This window comes from Hyperolius riggenbachi, chromosome 7 (assembly GCF_040937935.1).
Source record: "Hyperolius riggenbachi isolate aHypRig1 chromosome 7, aHypRig1.pri, whole genome shotgun sequence".
NCBI lineage: Eukaryota > Metazoa > Chordata > Amphibia > Anura > Hyperoliidae > Hyperolius > Hyperolius riggenbachi.
The window spans coordinates 237,641,983-237,668,388 of record NC_090652.1 but is presented as its reverse complement, the minus strand read 5'-3'; the positions used below and the strand labels follow the sequence as shown (position 1 = coordinate 237,668,388).

The 26,406-nt window shown below is 43.5% G+C and overlaps 1 protein-coding gene across 2 annotated transcripts in view; it reads left to right on the top strand.

The window, feature by feature from the left end:
• ITPRID2 (ITPR interacting domain containing 2) overlaps positions 1-26,406 on the top strand; it is a 146,029-nt gene that overhangs the window by 5,436 nt on the left and 114,187 nt on the right. For both annotated transcript variants that reach the window (XM_068245416.1, XM_068245417.1), the window contains exon 2: positions 24,850-24,895. In XM_068245416.1, coding sequence (XP_068101517.1) covers positions 24,850-24,895 — 46 coding nt within the window. The remainder of the gene's footprint in view (positions 1-24,849; positions 24,896-26,406) is intronic.

The following is a 26,406-nucleotide window of genomic DNA, read 5'->3' as shown; positions in this document are numbered from 1 at the left end:
TGTTAATCTGCTTTGAAAAAAGGGATGACTGAGACTGCAATTTTGGTGTGTGTTTTTATGTGTTTTGGGTTTGCATCTTTTTATTAATCTTCCTAATCAATGGAGTTAAATACAGTAACATATTTAAAGAAAACCTGTAATAATCCCCACCCCCCCTTCTCCCCCAGAGAATACTTACCTTGGGAGGGGGAAGCCTCTGGATCCTAAAGAGGCTTCCCTTGTTCTTCTCTGTCCCTCCATACCAGTGCTGTCAGCTGCCAAACACCAACAAGGTAAATATTTACCTACCACGATCCAGCGCAGGTGCAGTGGTAGCTTTCCGATTGGGCTCAGGCAGAAATAGCCGAGCCCGATTGGGTCCGCTCTACTTCGCAGACTCAGACTCATGCCTGCGCAGTAGAACAGACACAATCAGGCTTGACTACTTCCGCCTGAGCCCAATCGGAAAGCCGCTACTACGTCTGCGCTGGAGCTGGGGAAGGTAAATATTGTAGGCACTACTGCACCATAGCCGACAAGCTTGTCTGCTGTGGTTTCAAGGGGAGTCAGCGCTGGTACGGAGGGATAGAGCAGGATGGGGGAAGCCTCATTAGCATTCAGATGCTTCCCCCTCCCTAGGTAAGTATCCCCCAGGTTTTTTTTTAATTATTTTATTACAGTGTCTTCTTTAAAAAAAAATGCCCGTAAAAATGCATTTCTCTGTGTGTCCATTCAGATACGTTATGAACCTTGTACATGTGTTTTGAAAATTATGCAAGTTATGCATTTTAAAAAATGCACAATGTAAAACGCGCATATATGCGACTTTACATGCCGCCCGTAGACTTTCATTAATTACAAAAACGCTAGTGTTTTCTGCAACGCTCGCGTTTCTGCCTAGTGTTCTGCCTAAGAAAATGGTGATATTGGCATTTGTTTTTAAATCGGCTCCTAGTTATGTGTTTGGCAGGAAAATTTTGCGTTGTCAGATATGCTATATAAAAACTTCTGGGCCATATCCTGGATACAAGTACTGGAAATAATCAATGTATTGAAGTAATGAGGCTATGGGATGAGCTATAGTGAGTTGAGTAACACAGTATGAATAAAGCCCACACTTCTCACATCACAGGTATACTTGTAGCAAGTTTTCTTATGCTGAGGGGATTGAGTGAGTTTATGTGATAGAGGCCTGCAGTTAAATCGTTTCAGCTTCCTGGTTCTCCAACCCTCTGCCTTACAGGTCCTCATTGTGCAAAGCACTTACAACAGTAATCCCCACTGCTGCCTATTGCATTCACAGAAATCTGATAGCGGTGCCTCTGCCATGTATACACTACATTCATTTTCACCTTACTGATGTGCTCTTAAGATGCTGGGCATATCTGCTTGGGTCCTTGCGGAGCTGCACAGTACTGGACAAACCAGTTCTGTTCAGTGCTCAGTGACTTTGGAGCAGCATTGAGACTGGGACTTTCTGCTCCTATAGTTGTTCATATAGATTATGGGAGCATTTTGCTTACTATTAAAGCAAACAAAAACAACTTTATGATATAATGAATTGTATGTATAGTAATCCTAATGAATAGAACATTAGTAGCACTGAAAAGTTGAATATTCAGTTATTAGCTCAGAGAAGCTCTTTTGCATAAATAACCACATTATTTTTTTTATCTCGTCCTGTACTGGAAAACAATATGAGACTCTCTTCTTTGCTACTAATGTGCTATTTCTTAGCTGTACTACGCATACAATTCATTATCTCATCAGTTTATTTTCCCTTCAGGCATTAATAATAATAATAATAATAATAATAGTAATCATAATAATGCCAACGCTGGCATTCTCTACTGCATTTTCCGGAGTACATTGACCACTTCATGTAACTGTCAGAGGAGCTCACGTTCCAATCCCTGCCACAGTCTGATAATAATAGTTAAAGGGAGTCATCAGGCATAATAAAATATAGCTGATTTACTTATCCAATGCTTCCTCCAGCCCTTGCAGCTGACATGTCCCACGCCGCATCTCTGATTGCAGCCGCCGGCCCAGGGTCTGCTCCGTGTGCAGAGGCCGACCTCCGCTACTGCGCCTGCTCCCCTGTCAATAAGGTCCACGTTGTCCGTGATGTACTGTGCAGTAGTTCTGCCTCTTGCCTGATGACTCCTTTAAAGGGGAACTGAAGTAAGAGGTATATGGAGGGTGCCATATTTATTTCCTTTTAATCAATACCAGTTGCCTGGCAGCCCTGCTGATCTATTTCTCTGCAGTCGTATCTAAATAACACCAGAGACAAGCATGCAGCTAGTCTTGTCAGATCTGACTTTAAAGTCTGAAACACCTGATCTGCTGCATGCTTGTTCAGGGGCTATGGCTAATAGTATTAGAGGCAGATGATCAGCAGGGCTGCCAGGCAACTGGTATTGTTTAAAAGGAAATAAACATGGCAGCCTCCATATACCTCTCTCTCTTCAGTTCCCCTTTAATGTCCCCACCATAGACTAGGGCTCATTTGGATTAAGTTGATTAACATACCAATATGTTTTTGGGATGGGACCAGAAACTTGAGGTACCAAGAGGAAACGCATGCAAACATGAGGAGAACATGCAAAGTACATGCAGATAGTGTCCCTGGCCAGGTATCAGACTTAAAGGGAACCTAAACTGAGAAGGATATGGATTTTTCCTTTTTAAAAGAATACCGGTTGCCTGACTCTCCTGCTGATCCTGTGTCTCTAATACTTTTAATCACAGCCCCTGAACAAGCATGCAGAGCAAATGCTCAGACTGAAGTCAGATTGACTTAGCTGCATGCTTGTTTCAGGTGTGTGATTCAGCCACTACAGCCAAAGACATCAGCAGGACTGCCAGGCAACTGGTATTGTTTAAAAGGAAACATCCATATCCCTCTCAGTTAAAACAAGAAGTTTTAAATCAGGATGATACCATTTATTGGCTAACTACAAATGAATAAGAATGAACAAGCTTTCGGCCTTGCAGCCTTCGTCAGGTTTACATCCTGTTAGTTCGCAAGCTGGTGGTACAGACAGCTTATATACATGCAACATCAAAAGGGAAAACAGATATTTTTTTCAAGCATAAATACATCATGAAGATGCCTTAATACAAACAGACCATCTAAATGGGGTAAGATAAGGATCCTTGTTTACTTTATTGCTCACAGACCTGGTATTAGGATTGACCCAGAGGTATCGTAAATTCTTAGTTCACAAGTTCAGCTAGGGTGGCTGAGACAGTTCATATATCATCAATCTCATACCAATATAGAAAGTTGTTGTCCTTATTCAAACCCTTCTGCACAGCTTTGAAACAATTTATAAATTTTGTTTCTGCTATTAATCGGTCATTTGACGTTTTGAAGCCGCCCTTCAGGGCAGTGACACGAAGATCATCCATGCTGTGTCCGTTGGACCGAAAGTGTGTAGCAACTGGGAGTCCAGATTTGGTATCATTAATAGTGTGCCTGTGTCCATTCATACGTTTGCGCAGAGTTTGTCCAGTTTCTCCCGCGTACATAACATTGGGGCATTTAGCACACATGATTAGATATACCAGATTGGTGGACCCACAAGAAAATTTACCTTGTACTCTGTACTCCTGTTGTGAACCTGGTATCGTTACCCTGTCAGTGGAGTAAATGTGTCTGCAGGTCCCACATATTTTTTTGTCGGCAGGGTGATGTTCCGTTTTGTTGAGGCCTATTCAAAGAGCTCCTGACAATCATCTGTTTTAGATTGTGTGGTTGCCGATATGACAAGAGTGGAGGTTTAGGGAATATCGTTCTCAGTCTGGTTCCCTTTAACTGGGAGATAAGAGGCAGCACAAAGGAAAGTTGACTTCAATGTGTGATATTTGTAACCTAAAAAGGCTTACCTGAAGGCAGTAAACCACTAAAATGAATAATTCAATATTCTTTATTAGCACTGGAATCTGTTTCCAGTGCTAATAAAGAATATTTAATTATTCTTTTTAGTGGTTTACTGCCTTCAGGTAGGCCGTATTTGGTTACAAATACCACTCATTGAAGTCATCTTTCCTTTGGAGTGCCTCGTACCTCCCAATTATACCCCCACTCCCCAAGTGCACTTGGAGGGGGGGGGGGGGGGTAGTCAAGTTAGGGTCCTTTGGGCTGTCTAACTATACATTCTTCAAGGGAGTGACCCAACTGCTGACGAAAGACTTCTTGAGACTGGCGTGAGGGTGGGAAACTGGGAATTCCTCACCTGCTTGATACTGTGGCTGCTGGGCTTGCAACCTACCTTTGTGAGTAATATTGTGTATGTATTATTTACTAGTGTTGAGCTCACGAGCAGTGAGCTATTCGAATCCGTGATTAAAATGAGGCTTGATTGCCTCAGATGTGTGGCTGGGAGAGAGGGGGCTACTTACCCATATCTGCAGTCCTCTATGCGTTCAAAACGTCGTGCACGCGTCCTATTGGACACGTTGCAAGACTCACTACGCGCACTTCCTCCTTCAAGCCGGAAGGTGTAGTTGCCTGACTCTCCTGCTGATCCTGAGTAGACTGTGTAGGTAAACCCTCATACTACATGAAGGTGGTAAAATTGGTCAGTGATAGGCCAATCAAAATTTAAGGTGTGTACCAGGCAGAAGTGTTCACACACTCACACTTTTTGCTGTGCAGATTACAGCAATGATATGCAAAGACATCAGACTGTGCATAGACAGCACTGTCTCATGGTCCCACTTATGCACTGAGCACCAGTGTGTTCGGAGAACACTCTTCTATACACATTCAGGTCTGCAGTACAGCGCTGCCCCCATTCAGCATGACTGACTGATATCAGTGCTGCAATGGAGAGCATAGTACAGTGATGGCTAACCTTGGCACTCCAGCTGTGACAAAACTACAAATCCCATCATGCTTCTGCCTCCCCGAGTTGTGCTTAGAGCTGTCAGAGTATTGCAATGCCTCATGGGACTTGTAGTTCCAACACAGCTGGAGTGCCAAGGTTATCCATCACTGGCATAGTATTACTGTGAAATGCAAGGCCTCCTATGTTTCTTAGTGTAAATAAGCCCTAAGGACACTATCTGCATGGAATTATGCTAGTGTTCGTGTAAGGAAATTGGAGGGCCCAGAGAAAACCCAATCAAACACTGGTGCACATGGCAGAAGCAGGGGCCCTCCAGTTTCCTCCCACATCCCAAAAATGTAGCTTACAAGTGCATAAAAAACACAAAAAATGTTGCCCGTAACTATCGGGACTCAATCTTATCAGTTGGGAACAGAGTTCTGTACAGGCACAAACATGCAAATAGTCAAGTTTAAAGAGGAACTGTAACGACAAAACGGCCCCTGGGGGGTACTCACCTCGGGTGGGGGAAGCCTCAGGATCCTAATGAGGCTTCCCATGCCGTCCTGCGTCCCTCGGGGGTCTCGCTGTAGCCCTCCGTACAGCCGTGACGCAATATTTACCTTCCTGGCTCCTGCGCAGGCGCTCTGATGCCTCTCGGCGCCGAAGTAGGCGGAAATACCCGATCGCCGTCGGGTCTGCTTTACTGCGCAGGCGCAAGTTTCCGGCGCCTGCGCAGTAGAGCGGACCCGACGGAGATCGGGTATTTCCGTCTATTTCCGTGCCGAAAGTCGCCACAGCGCCCCCGCTGGAGCCAGCAAAGGTAAATATTGAACTGACAGTCGGCACAGTCGCCGGCTGTTCGGAGGGCTGCGGCGAGACCCCCGTGGGACAGAGGACGGCGTGGGAAGCCTCATTAGGATCCGGAGGCTTCCCCCACCCGAGGTGAGTACCCCCCAGGGGAGGTTTTTGTTGTTACAGAGTCTCTTTAAGGTTGTAGAACACAAGCAATTTTATTCATTACATTATTAGTATACATACATACATACATACATACATACATACATACATACATACATACATACATACATACATACATACATACATACATACATACATACATCTTCCTCCACCACCGCCTGGATCGTTCGCAGTTTGGCCCCAAAAGTCCTTCAGCCGGGCCAGTATGTGCAGACGCAGTCCGGCCACACGCGCTCTCCTGTAGCCGGGAGAGCTGGTGCAAAACGCCCAAACTAGTGACGTTTCGGGGCCAAATTGAGGATGCTCCAGTGTTCTCCCCAGAAATTTTTTCCAGCTGGGTGGCATGAAAAAGTAGCCGGGTGGGGCGAGATGAGAGAATGCAGGGCTGGCACAACTCTGCTTACAGCAGAGGAGGAGGTGAGCCGATAACAGCTGGGTGGTCACCAAAACTAGCCGGGTGGAGCACCCGGCTAAAAGAGCCTGGGGAGAACACTGTGCTCCATGTGGCGTCAGAGGACGGCAAGGGATCGATCAGCCTGGATGGGGCTGGAGGAAGCCCCAGGTATGTATATTTTTTTTTTTTTAAATAGATTGTTGCCCAAGGCAAGTTTACTTTGGCATCTGTATGTCAAAACTTTTCTCAAACAGTGACTCTTGAAAATTAACCTTTTGTCACAGGCAGTAACTCTTAAAATTGACCCATAACCCTAAGGGTGATGCTAGCCATCGGCTAAGCTCTTCCAACTCCTTACTGCTATAATTAAAGTAATGATTGGTCGCCAGTTCAGTGTAAGTCCTGGTTGTCCCCAGGGTGCATGACTCAAAACTCCAGTTGGCTTGGAAATCTCTTTCTAGGAACAATGGCTGTGCAGACAGCCTGTTCTGATTTGTTGTGAGGTGATCAGGTAGGACAAACAAGAGGTGCCCTAATGAGAGTACACCAAGAGAAGAAGAAAAGTGTTTGGCCAATATCTATCCTACGTAAAGTATCACTAGTTATACTGGCGATACTAGACTTCCAAACATACCTTTTTACAAAATATGGATGTGTCAGTCTGTCTCTAGGCACTCCTGAAAGGCTGTATGTGTCTCTTGAGGCTCTCCTGAACTCTGGGGAGCATTGTCCTGAATGCAAGTATTTTCCACGGCAATAAGTACCCAGTTCTAGAACTACTAGGATTGTAGAAAGGCAATGCACCACTACTTTGTGTAGGTACATTACTGGGGGACAGAAATAGATTGTACCCCAGCTTCCATGGCACCAGCAGGCCAGAAGAGAAGCCCAGTGCCTACGAGAAAAGCTTTTCCTTTTGTGGGAAAGCATTGTGTAATGTAAACACTGCACCCCTTCAGCACCACATTAAAGGACTTAAAATGAACCCAAACCAAACCTTTTTTTTTTTTTTTTTTTTAATTCAAAATATTTAGTTGCACCACTGACCTATAGAAACGCACTCCTTCAAGCCTATGAGCATTTCAGTGCTTGCTTTTCACCCTTTTCTTTTCATAACTAGGGTTATACAGGTGGCAGCTATTACTTCTGAGCTTAGTAGGAGGTTTTAGATCATGGGTGTGTTTGTCATCAGCTACCCTCCCTCACAGGGGCGTCGTCTGTGAAATCTCACACAAGCTGAGATCACCTCCTCTGCGACATCATCAGTAGCAGTCTGGTTTTTTTTTTGGGGGGGGGGTTTATCTCCTCCACCAGTCTGCCGGATTCTATCCCGGCAATATATTAAAGGAAGGGAGCAGTTCCTCCAATAAATGTAAAATATTTAATCATCATGCAGCTGAAAAAAGGCTGCTATTTATTTTTATAAATTAGAAAATAGATTTTATTTCTAAAATCTTATATTTTTAATTTGAGTCCACTTTAACATGCATTGTAATTCATGCATGTTCAATTCCACTTCAAGAAATGGTTCCCTATGCTTAAACCCCCTCACTGAGGTGGTGTCCTTGGGAAACCTGTTTTGGTGCTCTGTAGATGTAGGTCCATTTAATTTGATAGCGAGGTTTTTGGAGCCCTACTAGAAAATACTTCTCAACTCTTAACCCTAAGCTAGCATTAACTCCATAATCCCTGGACGACTCTGCCTTATTGGGTGATGGGATTTACAGTGCAATTCCTAGTAACCATACACATGCTCATTGTGTTGTGCTCAGCTGACAGGAATGCACTTCCCAAATGGGGCTGGGAAAGGATACTTTTTCTTGGGAAATGTATATTTGACGACTGGGACAATCCATTCTTGCTCATCATGATAGCTTCTGAATAAACTACTGTACATACATTTGTGTTGTTTGATATGCCTACAAATGGCTGGATTGGGTAACTATAGCTGAGTGGTTAATTCTCTATTGAAAGAGGGATTGTCAGCCATAAAATCAAATTCTATTTACCCACTGCTCTGTTTATTATGCAGCCTGCAACCTGACCCAGAATTGCACGCACTTCAATCTAATCAGAAATGTTTTTGCTGTAATAAATCTTAGTCAGCCTGACCCGAGATGAGTAACATTACCAACAAGAAGAAAGCTTGTCATCACTCCTTCCTCATTCCTGCTTTTCACAGATTGGCTGAGGGCAGTTCAGCGAGCTGCTGAACTGTGATCTATGCTGTGCTTACAAAGCAAGCTAGATATGACTGTGCAGTTTCTAGGGGAATAAAAAGAGTAAAGGAGTAAATGACATCAGGATTGATGTCATACAGAGGGAATAGAAATGGAAAATGCCAGGAACAGAATTCTCTTCATGTACTATATAAATTTACTGAAATCAAAATGTGGACAGTACAATACATATGTTATGTAAGTAGAACAAGTATTTATCTACTTATATATGTATTTATTTTCCTGGGACAGTATGGCTGTTCCTCCTGCGTGAAGAGAAAATGATGAATTTTAATGCTACACAAACTATTTTGTAGTTCTTCTGTTTTTTCATCCCACTGCTGCTATGTCCTTTTTATTTATTTATTTTTTTGGTAACACCAGAATATGCTAAATAAAAGAGGAGGAGGGCGAGGTGCGAAGAAAGCACTTGCCTCGTCAGGATCCAGCGTCAGCAACCTGTCTTCTCTGTTTCCTCCGAGGCTCCATTCCTCTATGCAGAGATCGCCTTCTGTCGCATGACAGAGGACAGGGTAGCAAACAGTTACCGGACCCCGGATGAGTAACATGCTCTGCTGTGGCTCTGCATAGGGGATGGGGGTCTCTTGTGGGGAACCTATACTGAACGGAGGCGGGGGGCACCCACTGGCTACTTATACTAAAATGGTGGGGGGGGACGTGGGGGAACAGTCCCTGGCTACCTGCACTAGTGGAGGTTCCCTTGCTACCTATAATTTGGAGCATTTCCTGTACTGCCTCTCTACCAAAGAAAGAAGAGAAAAGGGAGGGGGAGGGGCATCAAATTTGCAGGATATGTTAAGTGGAACAGTGGAAACCAGGGGAAATTATTTTTTATTTTTTTCAAAAAGACCTAGTTTTTGAGAAAATCTATTTTAAAGTTTCTAAGGAAAAAAGTATACATGTAAATACATTAACTGTGATTTACCGCGTTTAAATGTATACTATTTCCCTATGAAACTTTAAAATCGATTTTCTCAAACTATAAGGTCTTTTTGAAAAGACTGTTCTACTTAACATATCCTGCAAATTTGGTGTTTATATCATGTAAAGGGGCTTTTCTATTGACCTCTAAAGTCAGCGGGTTTTCAGGTTATAATCCCGCCCGTGATCACGGCTAAATCTGTGATCACGAGCCGGATTTGGACGACGATCACACGTGCATTCGGAGCTGAATCCGTGAACGAGAGGCGATCCCGAATTCGGAATCTGACCTCGTGATCAGGAAAAACAGCTTGTGATCACGGGTTACCTGTGATCATGAGGCCGTGGGGAGCATCACTGATCACACTAAACTCTCTTGAAGTCATGACCACAGTATCTGGTATACAGGGTTTCCCAGAATTCTCATGTCTTTGCTTGTGCAGGGCTTACTCAAAGGTAACAGTTTGGTTATATCAGTGTCTCTAGGTTTGCTGTAACCTTTTCACTGTGCAGTGACGTAGAAACGTGTGGGTTTTCTGGGGTCGTCTGAGAGAATGCCCTATTTTCCTGTATACTCTCTCTCCCACTCAGTTTCCTGTCAGAAGGTTATTATACAGCGTGTTACATGGTTAGCTCCAGATCACAGTAGCTATGGTTGTGTACATGTAAGCTATGGTACTGATTCAGCATTGTTGTTATATCACATCTTTAGTAATTCTGGTGGTTTGGGCTTTAGATTTTGTTTGTCTCTTCTTGCTGGTGTGCTGGTGTTTTTTTTTTTTTTTATTTTTTGTTTTTTTTTTAGTAATGCAAAAGCAGCCTTTCCACATTGACCCTCACTGTAACGATTACATGGGAATGTCTGAAGGACTTGTTGAAACTGCACCACAACCTCATATCATCAAGATCCATAAATTTGGTCACTCCCGGAGTCCACCTCAAAATCTTTGGAACCATAGATTTCTGTCATGCTGCCTCTACCCTTTGGAGTTCCCTACCACACCCAGTAAAGGCAGCCCCATCCCTGGAGTTATTCAAATCCAGACCGAAAAGCTACCTGTTTAACCTGGCACTTGCGGACTTGTAGAATTCTTCCTGTGTACCAACATTTACTAATCAACCAATTACCGGCCTGAGTCGTGCTTAAGGGGCCCATACACTCAGCCGATTTTCTGGCCGATCGATCAAAATTGATCGATTGCAAATCTGTTGGCCGATTTCGATTGATTTCGATGGATTTCCATCGCACTGGCAGGGTGGAAAATCTAGGTCGATCTGATGAGATTGCTTATCATTTTGCTTTGGAAATCTGATGGCAAAAAATGCCATCAGATCGAATTTCAATAGATTTTAAACTGAAATCTATTGGAATTCTATCCTAGTAAAAAATATTCTAAAAACACATCAGATAAGAAATCCATCTGATGATCTATCTGCGGCTAATTTGAAGAGTGTATGGCCACCTTTATGCGCTGAACTCCAGATACCAGCAGAGGTAGAGACAGGAGTGAGTAAGCAGTGCTCAGGGTTCCTTAGACATCAGGGAATGGCTGCATTTGTTAATGTTAGTGAAAGGAATAGGTGAGTGTGATTTTGTGTGTGGTGTTAGAGTAAAGGTGGCCACTCGTTAGATTAGCAGCAGATAGAACATCAGATAGATTTCTTATCTATCTGATGTGTTTAGGAACATTTTTTTACTAGGATTAGAATTCCAATAGATTTCAGTTTGAAATCTATTGAAAAATCAATCTGATGGCATTTTTTTTTGCCATCAGATTTCCATTAGGGCCAATGCAAAATAAGTAATCTCAACAGATCGACCTAGATTTTCCACCCTGCCAGATCGATTGAAATCAATTGAAATCGTCCGCCAATCGGTCGATCGGTCAACCGATTTGCAATCAATCGATTTTTGATCGATCGGCCAGAAAATCGGCTGAGTGTATGGGCCCCTTTAGTGTAATTGGGGCCTTAGGTGTTGGGGGGGGGGGGGAGGGGGGGGGTTAGGGGGAAGTTTACTGTTAGGTCTGTTAGGTGAAGGTAGGGAGGGATTAGGCTCGGTTCACACTTTTTTTTTTTTTTGACAGTTGGCATCAGTTTTGCATGTGTTTCTATGGGCATGCTCACATGCAATCTGTCCATTTCCGCTCCGGTCCTATCAGTTTTGTATGTTTCTGTATGGGTGTGTTCACACACAAGTTGTACATTTCTGGTCCAGTGAGGTAAAACTGATAGATAACAGATGCAACACTGATGCATTATTGAAAGGACAAGCCAATTCTTGACTGGACCGGAAATGTGCAGATTTTTGTGTGAACCAGGCAAGTTTGAGTTAAAGCAGATAGTAGAATATCGGTAACTGCCACTATTCAGTGCCCAGATCACCAGGCACCTCTTTTTCATGTATACCTTGAAATAGCCCAGATGCTATGCTTGCTGTGACATGCAATTTGAGCTTGGAGGTCATTTTTGAAAGGCAAAGCTGGGTGGAAAGTAAAGTAGAAGGATAATATTTTTTTTATTTTTTTTTTACTGAAAATACAAAAAAGATTTGAGTAGCTTTGGCATCTTTTTAGAGCATTGTATAATTCAAATCACCTGTGCGATTAGGCTCTTTAAGAAGCAGCCATTCCTTCATGAAGTACCACACACATACCACTTGAAGGACAGCGACCAGGCCCTCGTGCCACTGCTGTGCACCACATGAACCTGCCGACAAAATAATCACATTTTTTGTTTTCTGCCAGCTGGACCATTGCTATAGTTGCCTTCTCTGTGTCTGACCTTTACCTGCCCCGAGCAATCACAGCAGCCTGCGCCCTTTCCTTGCAGTTTCTGTAGGATACTGATCTTCCTCCTCTGATATTTGGCGGAGACTGAGGTGATTGTTTCTCCTGGCCCTGCACAGATCGTTATGTCTCTGGCTGTTGTCCCCTGATGCCATTGTGCTGGCAGTGCGATCTAGCAGGACAGTGCTGTACTCTCACGAGCTGAGACACATTGCTGTATCGGTTTGTATGACACTAAACAATGACAGCGTAGGAGCGCAAGACAGTCTTGAGGAGACACCAGGAAGCAGGTCAGTGAGGTAACGTAAACGGAAGCTTATTGTGACATGTCTCAACTAGAAAATGAGTCAATGTGGATTGTGCTCAGGTAATAGCGCAATAAGAGGTGACACACAAGCGCTTATTTTACAAGCCAAGGGTGAGTCATTGCACGCATGAGTAATTAGGATCAGATAATTGAAGGTGTGCTCGCCCTAAATATCTAATAATTTGCAGAAGGTATACTCCCCGCCCTCCCCTTTCCTCCCGGATTTGATTGGATGTTTAACAAATAAAAATCATTAAGCTGAAAGCTGGGCTTGCTTCAGACATGCAATTACTATGCAGCAATGTTGTTTAGCTTTTCACTTCCGTTGTGTGCATATTTGCACGCTTGAAGTGATTTGCACAGAACGATGAGGGATGCCAGCGCACAGACACGTGGCTGTTAGCAGCAGGTAAAACCACTACAGCAAACCTGAAGTGACAATAAACTGATAAGATTAATGATTGTATCTTTAATCATTGAGGGCTGGAACTCACAAGAGCGGTTTTGTGAGCATTTCTGGAGCGATTCAAAACGCTAGCGTTTTGTCAAAACGCTCAGCTAATGTTAATGGATGGGGCAACTTCCACTGGAGCGATTGCGCTTCTTGAAATCGCAAACGCAGGACATGCAGCATTTTGGGAGCGTTAGCGCTTCAATGTTAAGTATTTCATCGCTGGCGTAATCGCTCATCAAAACCTGCACGGAGCGATTTTGCTAGTGTTTGCTAAAGTTACTGCACACTGTAACAAAATTAAAATTAATTGAACGGACCAATCAGACTTTAAAACGTTAATCGCTACACAACTGCTGGCAAATTGATACACTTTTTAAAAACGCTCCCTAAAATGCTCATTAAATCGCTTACAAACTGCTCATACAAAACGCTAGCGATTGTGATTAGCGACTGCGTTTTGCAGTGGGTTCCAGGCCAAATAGAGTTTAATGAGATGCAAATAAAGGAGGCCATACACTAATTAATTGCTACCGAATTCGTCCATCAGATTATTGTATGCATGTCAGATCAAATCTGACATAGATCTATCACACATCAGTGCCACACACTAGGAACAGATTTTGAGTGGATTTTGGAATATCTATTAAAAAGCTATTGAACCTCAGCATTGCACTGTGCAAGCCAATGCAATACTATGGGCTCTCGATTCGCTGCCAAACAATCTTTACGATCGATGTTTGCCAAAAATCCATTGAGTGATTGATCAGGCCACCCGCTGCATTGATTTTTAGCAGATTTGATCAGTGATTGAATTGGCTGTAAATCGATGTGTATGGCCACTTTAATTCCAAATTTATGCAAATGCTTATTGCGACTTGAAAATAGACCAATTAAATGCTGCTACTGCATCATTTGATTGGTTTCTTTTCAAGCTGCATATATTTGCCTACAAATTTGCATCAACTTGTAAATTATTTACATCTCCATTGGACATCCCTACTCCTATATAGGTAGGAAAAACAAAGTTTTGTTAAACTAATACCTTTTTAAATAGCGGATAGAGTTAAATTATACGAAGTATAATTTAAAGAAAACCTGTAATAAAAGAAAACACTTATGGGGGATACTTGCCTTGGGAGGGGAAAGCCTCTGGATCCTAATGAGGCTTCCCCCATCCTCCGGTGTCCTGGCAATCCAGCGTTGCAGCCCCCGAACATCGGCGAGGCAAATATTTACCTACTGCGATCCTGCGCAGACGCACTTGTGGCTCTCCATTCGGGCTAAGTCGCAAATAGCCGAATCTGATCCGCTCTGCTGTGCGGGCGTGAGTCCTTTGTGCCTGCGCAGTAGAGTGGACATGATTGGGTTTGGCTATTTCCGCCTTACTCGAACAAAGCCGCTAGTGCGCCTGCGCAGGATCGTGCAGAGGTAAATCTAGCCTGCGCACCCTTGTCAAGCTTGTCGGGGAAAGTTTTTTTTTTTTTTTTTTTTTTTTTTTTTTTTTTTTTTTTTTTTTTTTTTTTTTTTTTTTGAGAGAGAGACAGCGCTGGATTCCCCGCAGCTACAGAGGATGGGGAAGCCTCATTGGGTCCCTGATGCTTCCCTCTACCTAGGTAAGTATCCCCCAGAAGGTGTTTTTTTTACAGGTTCTCTTTAACTCTATCAGCCATTAAAAGGTACTGTATACACTCGTCTGATTCACTTTATAAAAGCAGAGGGGTCGACTTATACACGAGTCACTGGCAACACTTAGCACACTGACTAATGTATGTACTAATAGTGAAATTCCCATTTTCAGCAATTTACCCTGTGATACTTGGAGGAAAGGAAATGCCAAGAAAACAGGTCTGAAAGTCCTGGCCACAACAATTAACAAGGAAAGGGGCAGGGGGAATACTGGGCTGCATAAAAGGGAGTGAATAATTGCAGCACTTGGGGGCCTGGAGGAGGTATTGGTTGCACTTAAGGGATAGAAGGGGTTAATGACGACAATACTGTATGCAGTGCAGTCATTAACTTGAGCCCCAAGTGCAGCCATTAACTTATACTTGAGTCCCCCTATCTGCACTCCCCCTCCAGCTTTTAGCCGCTACTGGTAAGAGGCAGCGTGCGTTCTACTGTCGTCACTTCCTGCAATGCCGACCACTGTATTGTAAGTGGACGGCATTGCAGGAAGTGACGACAGTGGAATGCACAGTGGAACGTGGAAGAGGTGAGCCACCTGCTGCCTTTTACCAGTAGCGGCTAAAAGCTGGAGGGGGGAGCGCAGATAGGGGGACCCAGGCGAGGAAGGGGGGGGGTCTGATCCCCCTCCCCGCCGCTGTGCCCAATGCCCCCTTCCTGCCCTGGCACCGCCATAGCTGTAATTCACATTACGGCCTTTGGCAAAGGCAGGAAGTCGGCTACTTGTAAATACTCTACAGTGGGAAGTCCCATATTTCTGACTCGGCAGGTTAACTTTGCACTGACTGATCTGAACAGATGAAAGCTAGTTACTGTCATGTGTTATACTTTAGCACTCAGCCCAGGCCATTTTTTAAAGACCTGTAAACTTTTTATATACTTTCAGAGCTTGACGTAGCTTTTAATGATTCTATTCTAGCAGTGAAAGTATTTCTGTATGTGTCTGTTTTCCAGACCGTGTAAAGGACTGCAAAATAGCTGCTATTTATAGCCGCAATTTGCATAGCGGGTAATCTCATCGACAAAAGTTTACCGGGCGCCCACATTTTGCAGCTTTGTGGCAGGGGTTTCTAGTGTTAGGCATGTGTGGGGGGTGTCCTTAGGTGTTAAGGTTAGGCACTACTGCGGGAGGGGTTCTGTGTGAGAGTACTAATGGGTCAAAGTAAAATATTGGTAATCTTTACTGATATTTTACTATCCGAATTTATCAGATATTCTACTAGTGGCAATATCTGACACCTTTTTTTTTTTTTTTTTTGTTTTTTCCAGTCGCCTTTATTTACATGTGCGCCCATACAGAACTGTTCTTCATTTGCTGTGTTAGCTGTACATGGGTGCTGTAGCAGTAATGATCACTTCTGTTTCTTGAATAGGTAGCACAAACCACGAAACCTGGCAAAAAGAAACAGGTAGTTTAAATGACGTTTGCGCAAACTGATATTGCGCAAACTATATTCCAAACAATTATCTTGTTCAGAAACTGCATGTTGGAGTGACATTTCCCACAACCTATGCACATACTGTGGAACAATGCCATTTGAATGACCTGTACACACACTAGCCGACAGCACATTATTTGTCCAATAGTCTCAATCGGTGTGCCAGTTGGAACCGGGTGAATACCCAATATCTGTCACTTATCGGTTGCTACATTTGTCACATTGTCACACACATTCTCATCTGAAATGGCAAAATCTGTCTAGAGGTGCATTGTGGGTGAGTTGTTGAGTCTCAGCTTTCTGTCCAGTTTTTCCTGTTTATATGTTGCTCAATGATTTAAATGGGCATATTTTATAGAAAGAGAACCCCTCTGCATTGAACGCCTAGCCCTGCGTTCCCTCCTCAGTGTTTTTGTAGAAGTTTATACAAACCCATTGCTCCGCAGGCACTGTACACAGGCTGCTTGGTGGCTGTCTGATGCTTATCTTGCATGCTGTAGTGCGGCTAATAGGTTACTTACCGCATTTTTAAATAAACATATACTTTGACAAAATTTCAATGAAAAGCAAGGAATATTGGACGATGGCTACGTTACTGTGCTTCTCTGTAAAGAGTCTTTGAAAATATTTAATCGCATCACGAGAAACTATATTTGACGCAGCCACCACTTTTAGTCTTTTGAAGTCCAAAGTTCACCTAATATCTTGGTGATAATTTGTTCACCACGCCCTTACAATATTAAACTCTCCACAAAATCGAGCTATGTAAATGAGTCAGAACCGGGCTCAGTATCAGCCACTGATAACGATGTACATCCTATCAAGCTTCTGTTCCAGGCTAATAATTCTTACAGTGGCTCCACCCAAAGAGAGCTGCAAGCTGTCAACCATTTAAAGAACCACTATCGTTAAAATGAGTAACATTTTAAATATGAGTCGATAGAAAAAACAAAGTTTTTGTATAAGTAATACCTTTTTAAATATGTGTCCAAATTAGGCCTGAACGATTTTAGGAAAAAAAAATGAATTGAGCGATTTCCGTCCAAAATCACGATTTCAATTCACGATTTCCTTAAAATCAAGCATTGTTCCTCTCCTCTGTGCACCTCTGTCCCTGTCTCTCTTTGGGCATCCTCTGTGGCTCTCTTTGTGCCCCCTCTGTGTGTCTCCCTCTGTGCCCCTTTTTGTCTCTGTGACTCCTATGTGTCCCCTCTGTGCCCCCTATCTCCCCCAAGCTGCGGCAGTGCAGTCCAGTGATGCCCATCTATCCATTTCGACCTCCTGCAGGCTCTAATGCACAGCATACCAGGAATTATGCCGTGCACTAGAGCCGGCAGACGGCAAGAGAGGACGGACAGCGTTGGACTTGTGTCGGAAAGGCATGTCCAACACTGTCGATGCTGCAGGTCGCACCCGCCGGGACTTGGGGTAAGTATGAAGCCGCTTCTTCAAACTTCCCCAATGTGGAAATGACATCATCACAGACATTTTTGCTTTGACGATTCTGAAATTGTGATCTTGGTGAACATGATTTCGGTTTAAATTCGATTTATCTTTCAGGCCTAGTCCAAATGCACTACATTTCACCCAGATTAAAATGCACTACAAATCACTTTTTCTCCTACGTTACGGTCGCTTACAGTAGGCAGTCAAAATTTGCCTACTGTGTACTGCATACTATTTGGGCAGTTGGACAGCGCAACTGCCAATGCTTTTAAAGATAAAGAGAACCTTGAGAGCCCTCCATGAGTTGATGGACTAGTTCAACACCTGGTATGACAGACTCTTACTGCTTGCTGTAAGCTATAGGAATATAGGAGAAATGTAATTTATAGTACATTTTAATCCAGGATAAATGTACTTAGAAGTATGTGTACACATGTATCTTTACATTTTTAATTTTTCACTATAGTGGTCCTTTAAGGGTTTTACAACCACGCAGCTTCACTCTGTTGTACAGCACATGTATCTTTTGGTGTTCTAAAAGGAAGATAGCCCAACCCTCAGCAGCAATCGGTGACCATTAATGGTGTAAGAAGATCTGAAACGCCGCATCCCCGCGGCTGAACTCTCAATTAATACCCCCGAACCCCCCCCCCCGGGGAAGATTTGGGGCTCCTTACGGGTAGCGGCAGAGCTTTGGGAAGTAACTCTGCCTCTACTTGCGTCAATCTACGCTGATCGCCGCCTCTCCCCGCCCCTCTGTCTTCACTGAGAGGGTCGGGGAGAGGCGTCGATCAGCGCAGATTGATTGGACCGGAGGCAGGGCTACGGCTCAAAGCTCTGCCTCCCCCAGGCAGTAAAATCCACGACTTGGAAAGTTGTGGATTTTTGCACCTGGATTTCGGGGGTTTTAATTGAGCATTCAGCCGTGGGATTGCAGCGTTTCAGGTATGCCATTACTTCTAAACAGGACTGTAACGTAAAAAACAATTTTGTTCAGTTGAGACGCCTCAGGATCCTCCCTTGCTGTCCTCTGTCCCTGCCAGGGGCCCGATAAATAGAGATAGATAGAGATATTAGATAGATAGATAGGCACTAGCAGCTCCTGCTTACTGTGCTTGCGCTGCTGTACTCGTGCAGGCGCATCACGGCCAGAAGAGACTGCCTTTGTCGGTAAATCTCGAGGGGGGACTGGTTTGGGTCCACGCTCTAGACGTGGGGACCAGGTGACGGTGTTGGAAGCCTCTATAGGCATACGGGGTGGAGGGGGCCTGCCAAATTGGTTTACAATCTAAGGGATGGGGGAAAGGGACACATAAGGGAGGGGGGGAGTAGGTTGTAAGTAAGGGAGGGGATTTAGCTATGAAGATGGCAGCTGAGTGATGGTAAACAGAAGGATCTTTTAATAATAATTATTATTATTATTATTTTTATTTATTTATAAAGCGCCAACATATTCCGTGGCGCTGTACAAAGTAAGACAGCAAACAAGGGATACAGACAATGATATACATCAAATATGAACACTGATACAGAATACAGCACTGCTGATTACAATAGCAGATGTAACATGATGACTAAAATGTATAAATGTCTAACAGAGTGCAAGCAATTAAATTAATAACATTCCATGACACAAAAGGGTGAGAGGCCTGCCCTTGCGAGCTTACAATCTAAAGGAATGGGGTGGAAACAAGAGGTGGGGGAAGTATACATTATATGTACAGGCAGTGCATGATTAGGTTATTTAGTGAGGAGTAAATGTAGATGTGAGGTTGAAGGGCGCATGGCCTAAGCTAGAGAATATGCTCTAGCTTAGGCCATGCACCCTAACTAATTGAATCATAAATACTTTGTAGTTATTGAAAAAAAAAATCTAAGAAAAACGGAATAATGACATTTTGATGCAGTACACTATGCTTTCATAGCAAGTTCGGAGTTCTGCATTTTAAAGGAAACCAGAGCTCTACATAATAACTGATTCTTACCCGCTGCTTCTTCCTGCAGCATAAACCTGTGAGTCCCTCGCTGCCCTCCCGCCATCTTCCATTCAGCCGTGATCAGCCCCAGTAATTGGCTCAGTCACATCTGTCCGGGACTACTGCGCATGCAGTAGTTGGCTGAAGACCCAGACTGAGCCCAACTGAGCCTATTACCGGGGCTGATCACGACTGAAGAGCAGACCGCGGGAGGACAGCGAGGGACTCGCACGTGTTTATGCTGCAGGAGGAAGCAGCGGGTAAGTATTGGTTCTACTTATATGTAGAGCTCTGGTACACTATAATCAAACATGTGATCCCGCGCCGAGACCCTCTGTAAGGTTGGTTGGATTATGTGAAATCAATTCAATTTCAAAATCGTAATTATGTATAATCGTAATTGCAAAATTTTATGGCAAAATTGGCACATTACATTCCTCGCTAGGACAGAAGGTGGCACAAAGGGGGAGATGAGGGTAGAGGTTGGACAGATGGGGACACTGAAGGCGCAGGGGAACAGAGGTGACGCCGAGTGCACAGAGGAGGTACAGGGGACAGAGATGGCACAGTGTTCCAACTTAGGAATGGGTTCAGGTTAAGACCAAACCTACAGTTCTGATCTCGTTCGTTAACTGGGGACTACCTGTAACTAGTAATATGTAGGCTACCGTTAATTTCCCTGAAGCATTTTTATGGTATTTTATTATGTGACCACATTTCTACTGATCAGTAACATTCATAGGTATTGGCATGGAACTGTCTCTTCAGTATGTAAGTAATGAGGATTATGTTCTTGAACTAAAGACACCAGTCTGCTCCAGTGCACGCAGTGCGTGTAACTGCAGGCATTTGGTTCAATTATACAAAATGCTGCTATCAGATTCTCGCTGTACAGGTTTGTCGGGTTGGGTGCCTGTTCCTTGCTATTTCTTTCTTGTGTTGCTGAAAAAGATGCATTTTTAGTTATTTAAACACTCTCTGTTCTCTGAAAATAAACAAATTCCCGTGTCATTATGACATGTAGCTTACTAATGTTCCGCTACAAAATCATGTATGAGATTTGCGTAGTCAAATATCTCCGTTGTGTGGCTAAGATCAGCTTGACAGAAGGAAAAACCATTCAAACCATGACACGTGTATGTTTGTTTTGAATTTTTTGTTATTCTTTTTCGCATGGATTTAAAGGACACCTGATATGGAGGCTGACATACTTTCCTTTTAAACCATGCACATTGTACGGTTAGACATAGGGAAGGGGTTAATAATAACAAAGGAGACTGGAGTTCGGGGTGACAAAGATATATTTATTTATTTATTTTTTTTGATGAGGAGACCAGTTAGGGTTAGATGAGTGACAAGAGGGAAGCACTAAGCTTGGTAGCATAAAAAGAAGGAAAAAAAGCATCTTAGAATTGAATTACTAATGGCTTTACTAAGATTTTTGGCTCTTGCCATGAAAATACTGGTGCCAGAATCGACCTTGATTGCCAGAAGCCTAGAACATGGGCATATATTCAGCAAATATTGCTGTTTAGCTAACTTCTGGCCAGTGAAAATTGGACAATTCTGGTACATGCTACAAGGCCAGTGATGAAACAAACGAAGGGTTAGTAAATGAGGTGCTTATGACTCCAAGCTGGTGCATGTTATGCTGGTTTCATGCAAATTTATGCAGATTGGAATTGGACCAATCCAATGCAACAGCCTTCCTATTCATGTCACCTCTGCTGACCCTCATCTGTCCCAGTTGTTGTGTTTTTTCCTGTGTCACCCCACGTAACTAATTTCCTACCTACCTTCTCAGTCACTGTCTACTCACTATGTCCACTTTCACTGTATAGCCCTTAACTGTTCTGTATTCCTCCCCTTCACTGTTTCTACTCCTCATTTCCTATGACCCTCACGTACCCAGTCCTTACCTATCCACCACTATGTCACCTCTCCTGACCTTCACATACCTATGCTATTCTCCAGGCTACTCTCGGCCCCCACATCGCCCATTGTGATTCTTAGGTACTCCCCCCCCCCCCCCCCCCCATATCTGTCCTCTCAGACACTGCATACACCCCATGTGTCATCTATATCCCCTCATCTACTGTCCATCACCAAATCGCCTACTCTTGCCTCTTCTGTTCTCTCAGTTCCTGTGCTCTCCTTACACAACGCTTCTCCTGACCTTCACTTTTCATCCCCTTCCTCCTCTACTTACTTTTCATCTATTGTCTCAGCCACTGTGTCTCCCTCTATATCACATTTGCTGCCTCTCACTACTGACCTTTTCTATTCTCCATGTAACTGCATTACACCCACTGTGTATACCTCATATCAGCTGTTCTGACCTTCACCATCTAACCTCTTCTTGGTCCACCCCTCACCATGGGCTACCTAACCCATTGTGCTCAACCTTCACCCTATCTGTCCCTCATCTCTCACCTGTAACTCTGACCAATGCTAATCTGTGCTGTCCTCTAGGAATGGTCTAAATTACCCCCTCGGTGCTTGGGTATATTGTAGTCAAGTGCCTATTTCTGCTCCGCTAATAGCTGGAGTTTGTTTATACTCTTGCAAACTCTGGCCCCAAATTACACACTGGTCTCCACTGTAGCTGCTAATGACCTAGCAGTCCCCAAATACCGTCCACACCTCGTGCCCTTTTTAACCTGCTTCGAGGAAAATGTGAGTATGTTCACTTAGAAGCAGGCCTAGCTAGTGTGCATTAAGCACCAGAAGGCAATTGTTTTAGGCTTGGGAGTATGAAAAGCGTCATTTTTGATTTCTGCCAATAGCTGTGCTGCAGGCATCTAGACCGACAGCTTGTCACGAAAAATATACAGTGCCAGGAACGCCAAGGCTTAAATTACGATGCTTGTTTCCAAGTAACACAAGATGGAATTTCATTTCAAGAATACTTTTTTGTTTTGACCTACTTTTTAAGGATAGCTCCTTAGCACAGGTGAAGCAACACAAACGCCTGGAAGGGCCTTCCTCATCAGACACCTATTAACCTACCAGCATGTCTTGGAGTCAAGCATGACACAGCAGGGTGGGGGAGAAATGAGCATGCACAGTGATGTGAGATAATAGGATAACAGAGGCGCCAATAAGAGTTAAATATGGTTTCAAGAAGAGGTAAGGGTGGGATTGCCTACAGGTAGAAGACTCTGCACATGCATTTAAAAAAAAATGTATTGAAAAATTACTCAAAATTAACTTGTGATAATGTTTAATAAAGTTGATTTTTGGAAATTGCACATGCAGTGTCTTCTACCCGGATGTAAGCCCGGTATCCGTTGAACAGGGTGCCAGAGCTGCCACTCTGTAAATATTTGCCATTTGTATAGCCATTTGCGGCTATAAGGTGCAAATGGGGCACCTGTTATTTTATTTCGGCTATATCATGGAAATGTTTGCGGCTACATTACAGGACATAATTTCGACACTATAAGCCCTTAATTTTGAGGCTACAATGATCTCATTGAATACTGTTTATAATTTTGACATAAAATGCATATACAATGATCAAGCCAAATACCGATTGTCACTTTCAAAAAATGCGGCTACAACGATTTCACTAAATACCGTTTATCTCTGGCATGATTGTTGAAGCCACATTTTATGTCAAATACCGGTTATCTCTTTTTTTAAAAATTGCAGCTACACTCATTTCACTGAATACTGTGGTTAAGGTTAGGAACCAACATTGGGGGTTACAATTATATGCTGGGAAGGGGCGGCTAAGGTTAGGCACCAACAAGGGGTGTGGGTTAAGGTTATATTCGAATAGCGGCTACATCTGGCTCCTTTTGTAAATGAAATCGCACTTATTTGCTACAAATAGGTGTATTTTTATGAACAAAGTCACGTCTATCGGCTACAGCCGGCTCTTTTTTAAAAATGAAATATTAATTGACTACATTCGGCGCTTGTGAGGGGCTTTAGAAGATTAGGGAATCCTCTGGATTTAGAGAATACTTGAGCTGGTCAACAGAGAGCGGAAGGATACAATGAGCAGAGGACAATTGATGTCTCTTCATGATGAGAAGAATGATGAAAAATAATTGAATGATTCGCCAAGACTGATTGCTGAATGGCAGTCTGGAAGCACTGTACAGACACTAGATGTTTTTCACAAGACTATCATGAACAATCTCCTCCAGCACAGCAACAAGACTCTATCGTCTCAAATACTGTATAAGTCAGAATATAAGACACACTTTCTCTTCCCCTTTTGGGGGTAAACAGTGGGTGCGTTTTGTATTCGGAAAATATGGTAAAATGAAGTATAGAGTGGGCAGGGAAGGACTTGCACATCCTACAGCTGTGCTCCTCTCCCTCTTGCTAGGGCTATAGATGCAGATGCTCTTTTTTTTTTTTTTTCTTTTTTCTTTTTTTCTTTTTTTTGCCCCCTAAACCTAAGTGTGTTTTTGTAGTCCGGAGCGTCTTACCATCTTATATTCCGAAAAATACAGTGTTTTTAGGTCAGCAGAGCAGAATGGCCAGCCAATACCAAAAGGTTTTTTGAGAGGGGGGGGGGGAGGGGTGTTTGCCCCACACCCTAAAATCTTATGTAACCACATACTTTATTTACATCACGTTGCTGTCAGCTATTCCCAGGATACACTTAACATTTGGTGCTCGGGCCTTTTCCTATGCAGCCCCTACTCTATGGAACTCACTTCCACAATCAGTACGAGAGGCTCCTTCTCTGGACAGCTTTAAAAAAAAGGCTAAAATCTCACCTCTTTTCCCGAGCCTTTGATACTGCATAATGCAGGGTCACAGCGCTTTGAGTCCCCAGGGAGAAAAGCGGTATAAAAATATTATTGTTATTATTCATGTTTCCAACGCTATTAACCAACGCTCTAACAATCTCCCACAGTAGCTTAGACAATCTTTTTTTCTTCAGGTAATTCTGTAAAATGTCACTTGAAACTCCCATGGTAGTAAGCTATGGCCCCTTTTTACCCCCATTTTGCAATCGAAAACATTTTGGTGATTAAAGAAACGATTGATTGGAATAGATTATCTAATAGCGGAAAGTTGGCTATTGAAAATAAATGAACGCCAAGAATTTTCAGTGTCTGGCGACCCTTTCGTGCACAGGTCAAGACTTTGTGTACCTTCTGGTGTAATTAAAGACTTGAATGACTAACCTAATGAGTCGGAAGATATTCTGAACCTTCACATGCTACTAGATCAGTTGTCTGCATGCACATTCAGTGTGTTGAAATACAGGTTGAATTAGTGGCCTGCACAAGACTTGAACTGCCCTCTAGTGCCCCAGTTACAATAATGATTATGTTCTCTGCAGCACAGCTCTGTACTGTTGTAGCAGACAATAAAGCAGGTGTCGGCAATACAGTGATTGTAACTAATGGACTTTTTTTTGTTTAATTTTCTAGGAACTGTACAGCATGAAAAAATAGCCATATGGCTGAAGGACTGTAGGTAAGGAACTGGAACTGTATTTTCCTTTTTCTCTAGACTTCCTCCTCATTTTTAATACATAAATGCTGCCTGCTAAAGAATTTTAATTTGTACTCTAAGAGGAAATCCAGGTTTGAGGCCTATGGAAGCTGCCATATTAATTTACTTTTAGGCAATAGAAGTTGCCTGGCAGTCCTGCTGATATTTCTTTTTAATAGGGTTTAAAGGGAACCAGAGATGAAGCAAATGAAAAAATAGGAAAAGCTTTTATACATACCTGGGGCTTCCTCCAGCCCCGTAAGCCTGGATCGCTCCCACGCCTCCGTCCTCCGCTGCCACTATCGCTGGTACCAAGTCCCGTCACTTCTGGCGGACTCGACCAATTTTCCGCATGCACAGGGGCTCCCTCCATATCCTTACACATGCGCCTGCGTAGTATGGAGGCGCATGCGTAAGGATATGGAGGGAGCCCCTGTACATGCGGAAAAATTGGCCGCGTCCACCGGCAGTGACGCACTACGCGTGCGTCGACTGGCCGAAAGTATGGGACCCGGTACCGGCGGATAGAGGCAGCGGAGGACGGCGGCGGGGGGAGCGATCCAGGCTTATGGGGCTGGAGGAAGCCCCAGGTATGTATAAAAATGTTTTCCCAACGTCTCTGGTTCTCTTTAAATCACACGCCTCAAAACAAGCATGCAGCTAATCTTGTCAGATTTGTCGTAGACCTCTGATCTGCATGCTTGTTCAGGGTCTATGGCTTAAAGTATTAGAGGCAGAGGATCAGTAGGACAGCCAGGCAATTTGCATTATTTAAAAGGAAATAAACATGGCAGCCTCCATAGGTCTCTCAGCACGGTTCCTTTTAGTGGACCATGTGTTTGTTGAGTCTGTCCATAGACCTGGAAAAAAAGGGCTCGGGAAATATAGGTGCACCATGCGCTACCATAGGCTGTAATGTGAATTATGGCTATAGCGACGCTCAGACAGTAATTTGGGTGCCATTAAAAGGCGGAGCCCAAATTACTATAAAAACAGTGTAACTCTGTCACCAGCAATAACTGGAAGCAGAATTATGTATTTCCCTAGAGTCCATGGCAGACTGGACAGGTAATAGTAATTAACACCACCGGGATTTTTTCAGCAGCGGGGTTAGCAGTTTTTCAGCAGTACTCTGTGCCCAAATTTCCCGGCGCCTTAATTACATGAATGAGTCTGGCCTGAAAGTGAACCTGAAGTGAAAATTTGAGATAATGAACGGTATGCATAGTACGGATGATAAATCGGACATTAGAAGAATAGAAAAGAGTCTCGTATTTTTTTATTTTCAGTTTTATTACATTTTTTTTAAAGATTTCATCAGACTAAGGGCCCTTTTCCACCAGCGCGTTTGCGCTGGCTGAATCGCAAGCACGCAAACCGCTAGCGATTTTACAATCGCTACGGTTTGCTTTTTAACATAGGAATCGCGGTAGGTCATTTCCACTACCGCGATTCGTTTTTGCCGGGAACGCGAACGCGTAGCGGAGCGATAA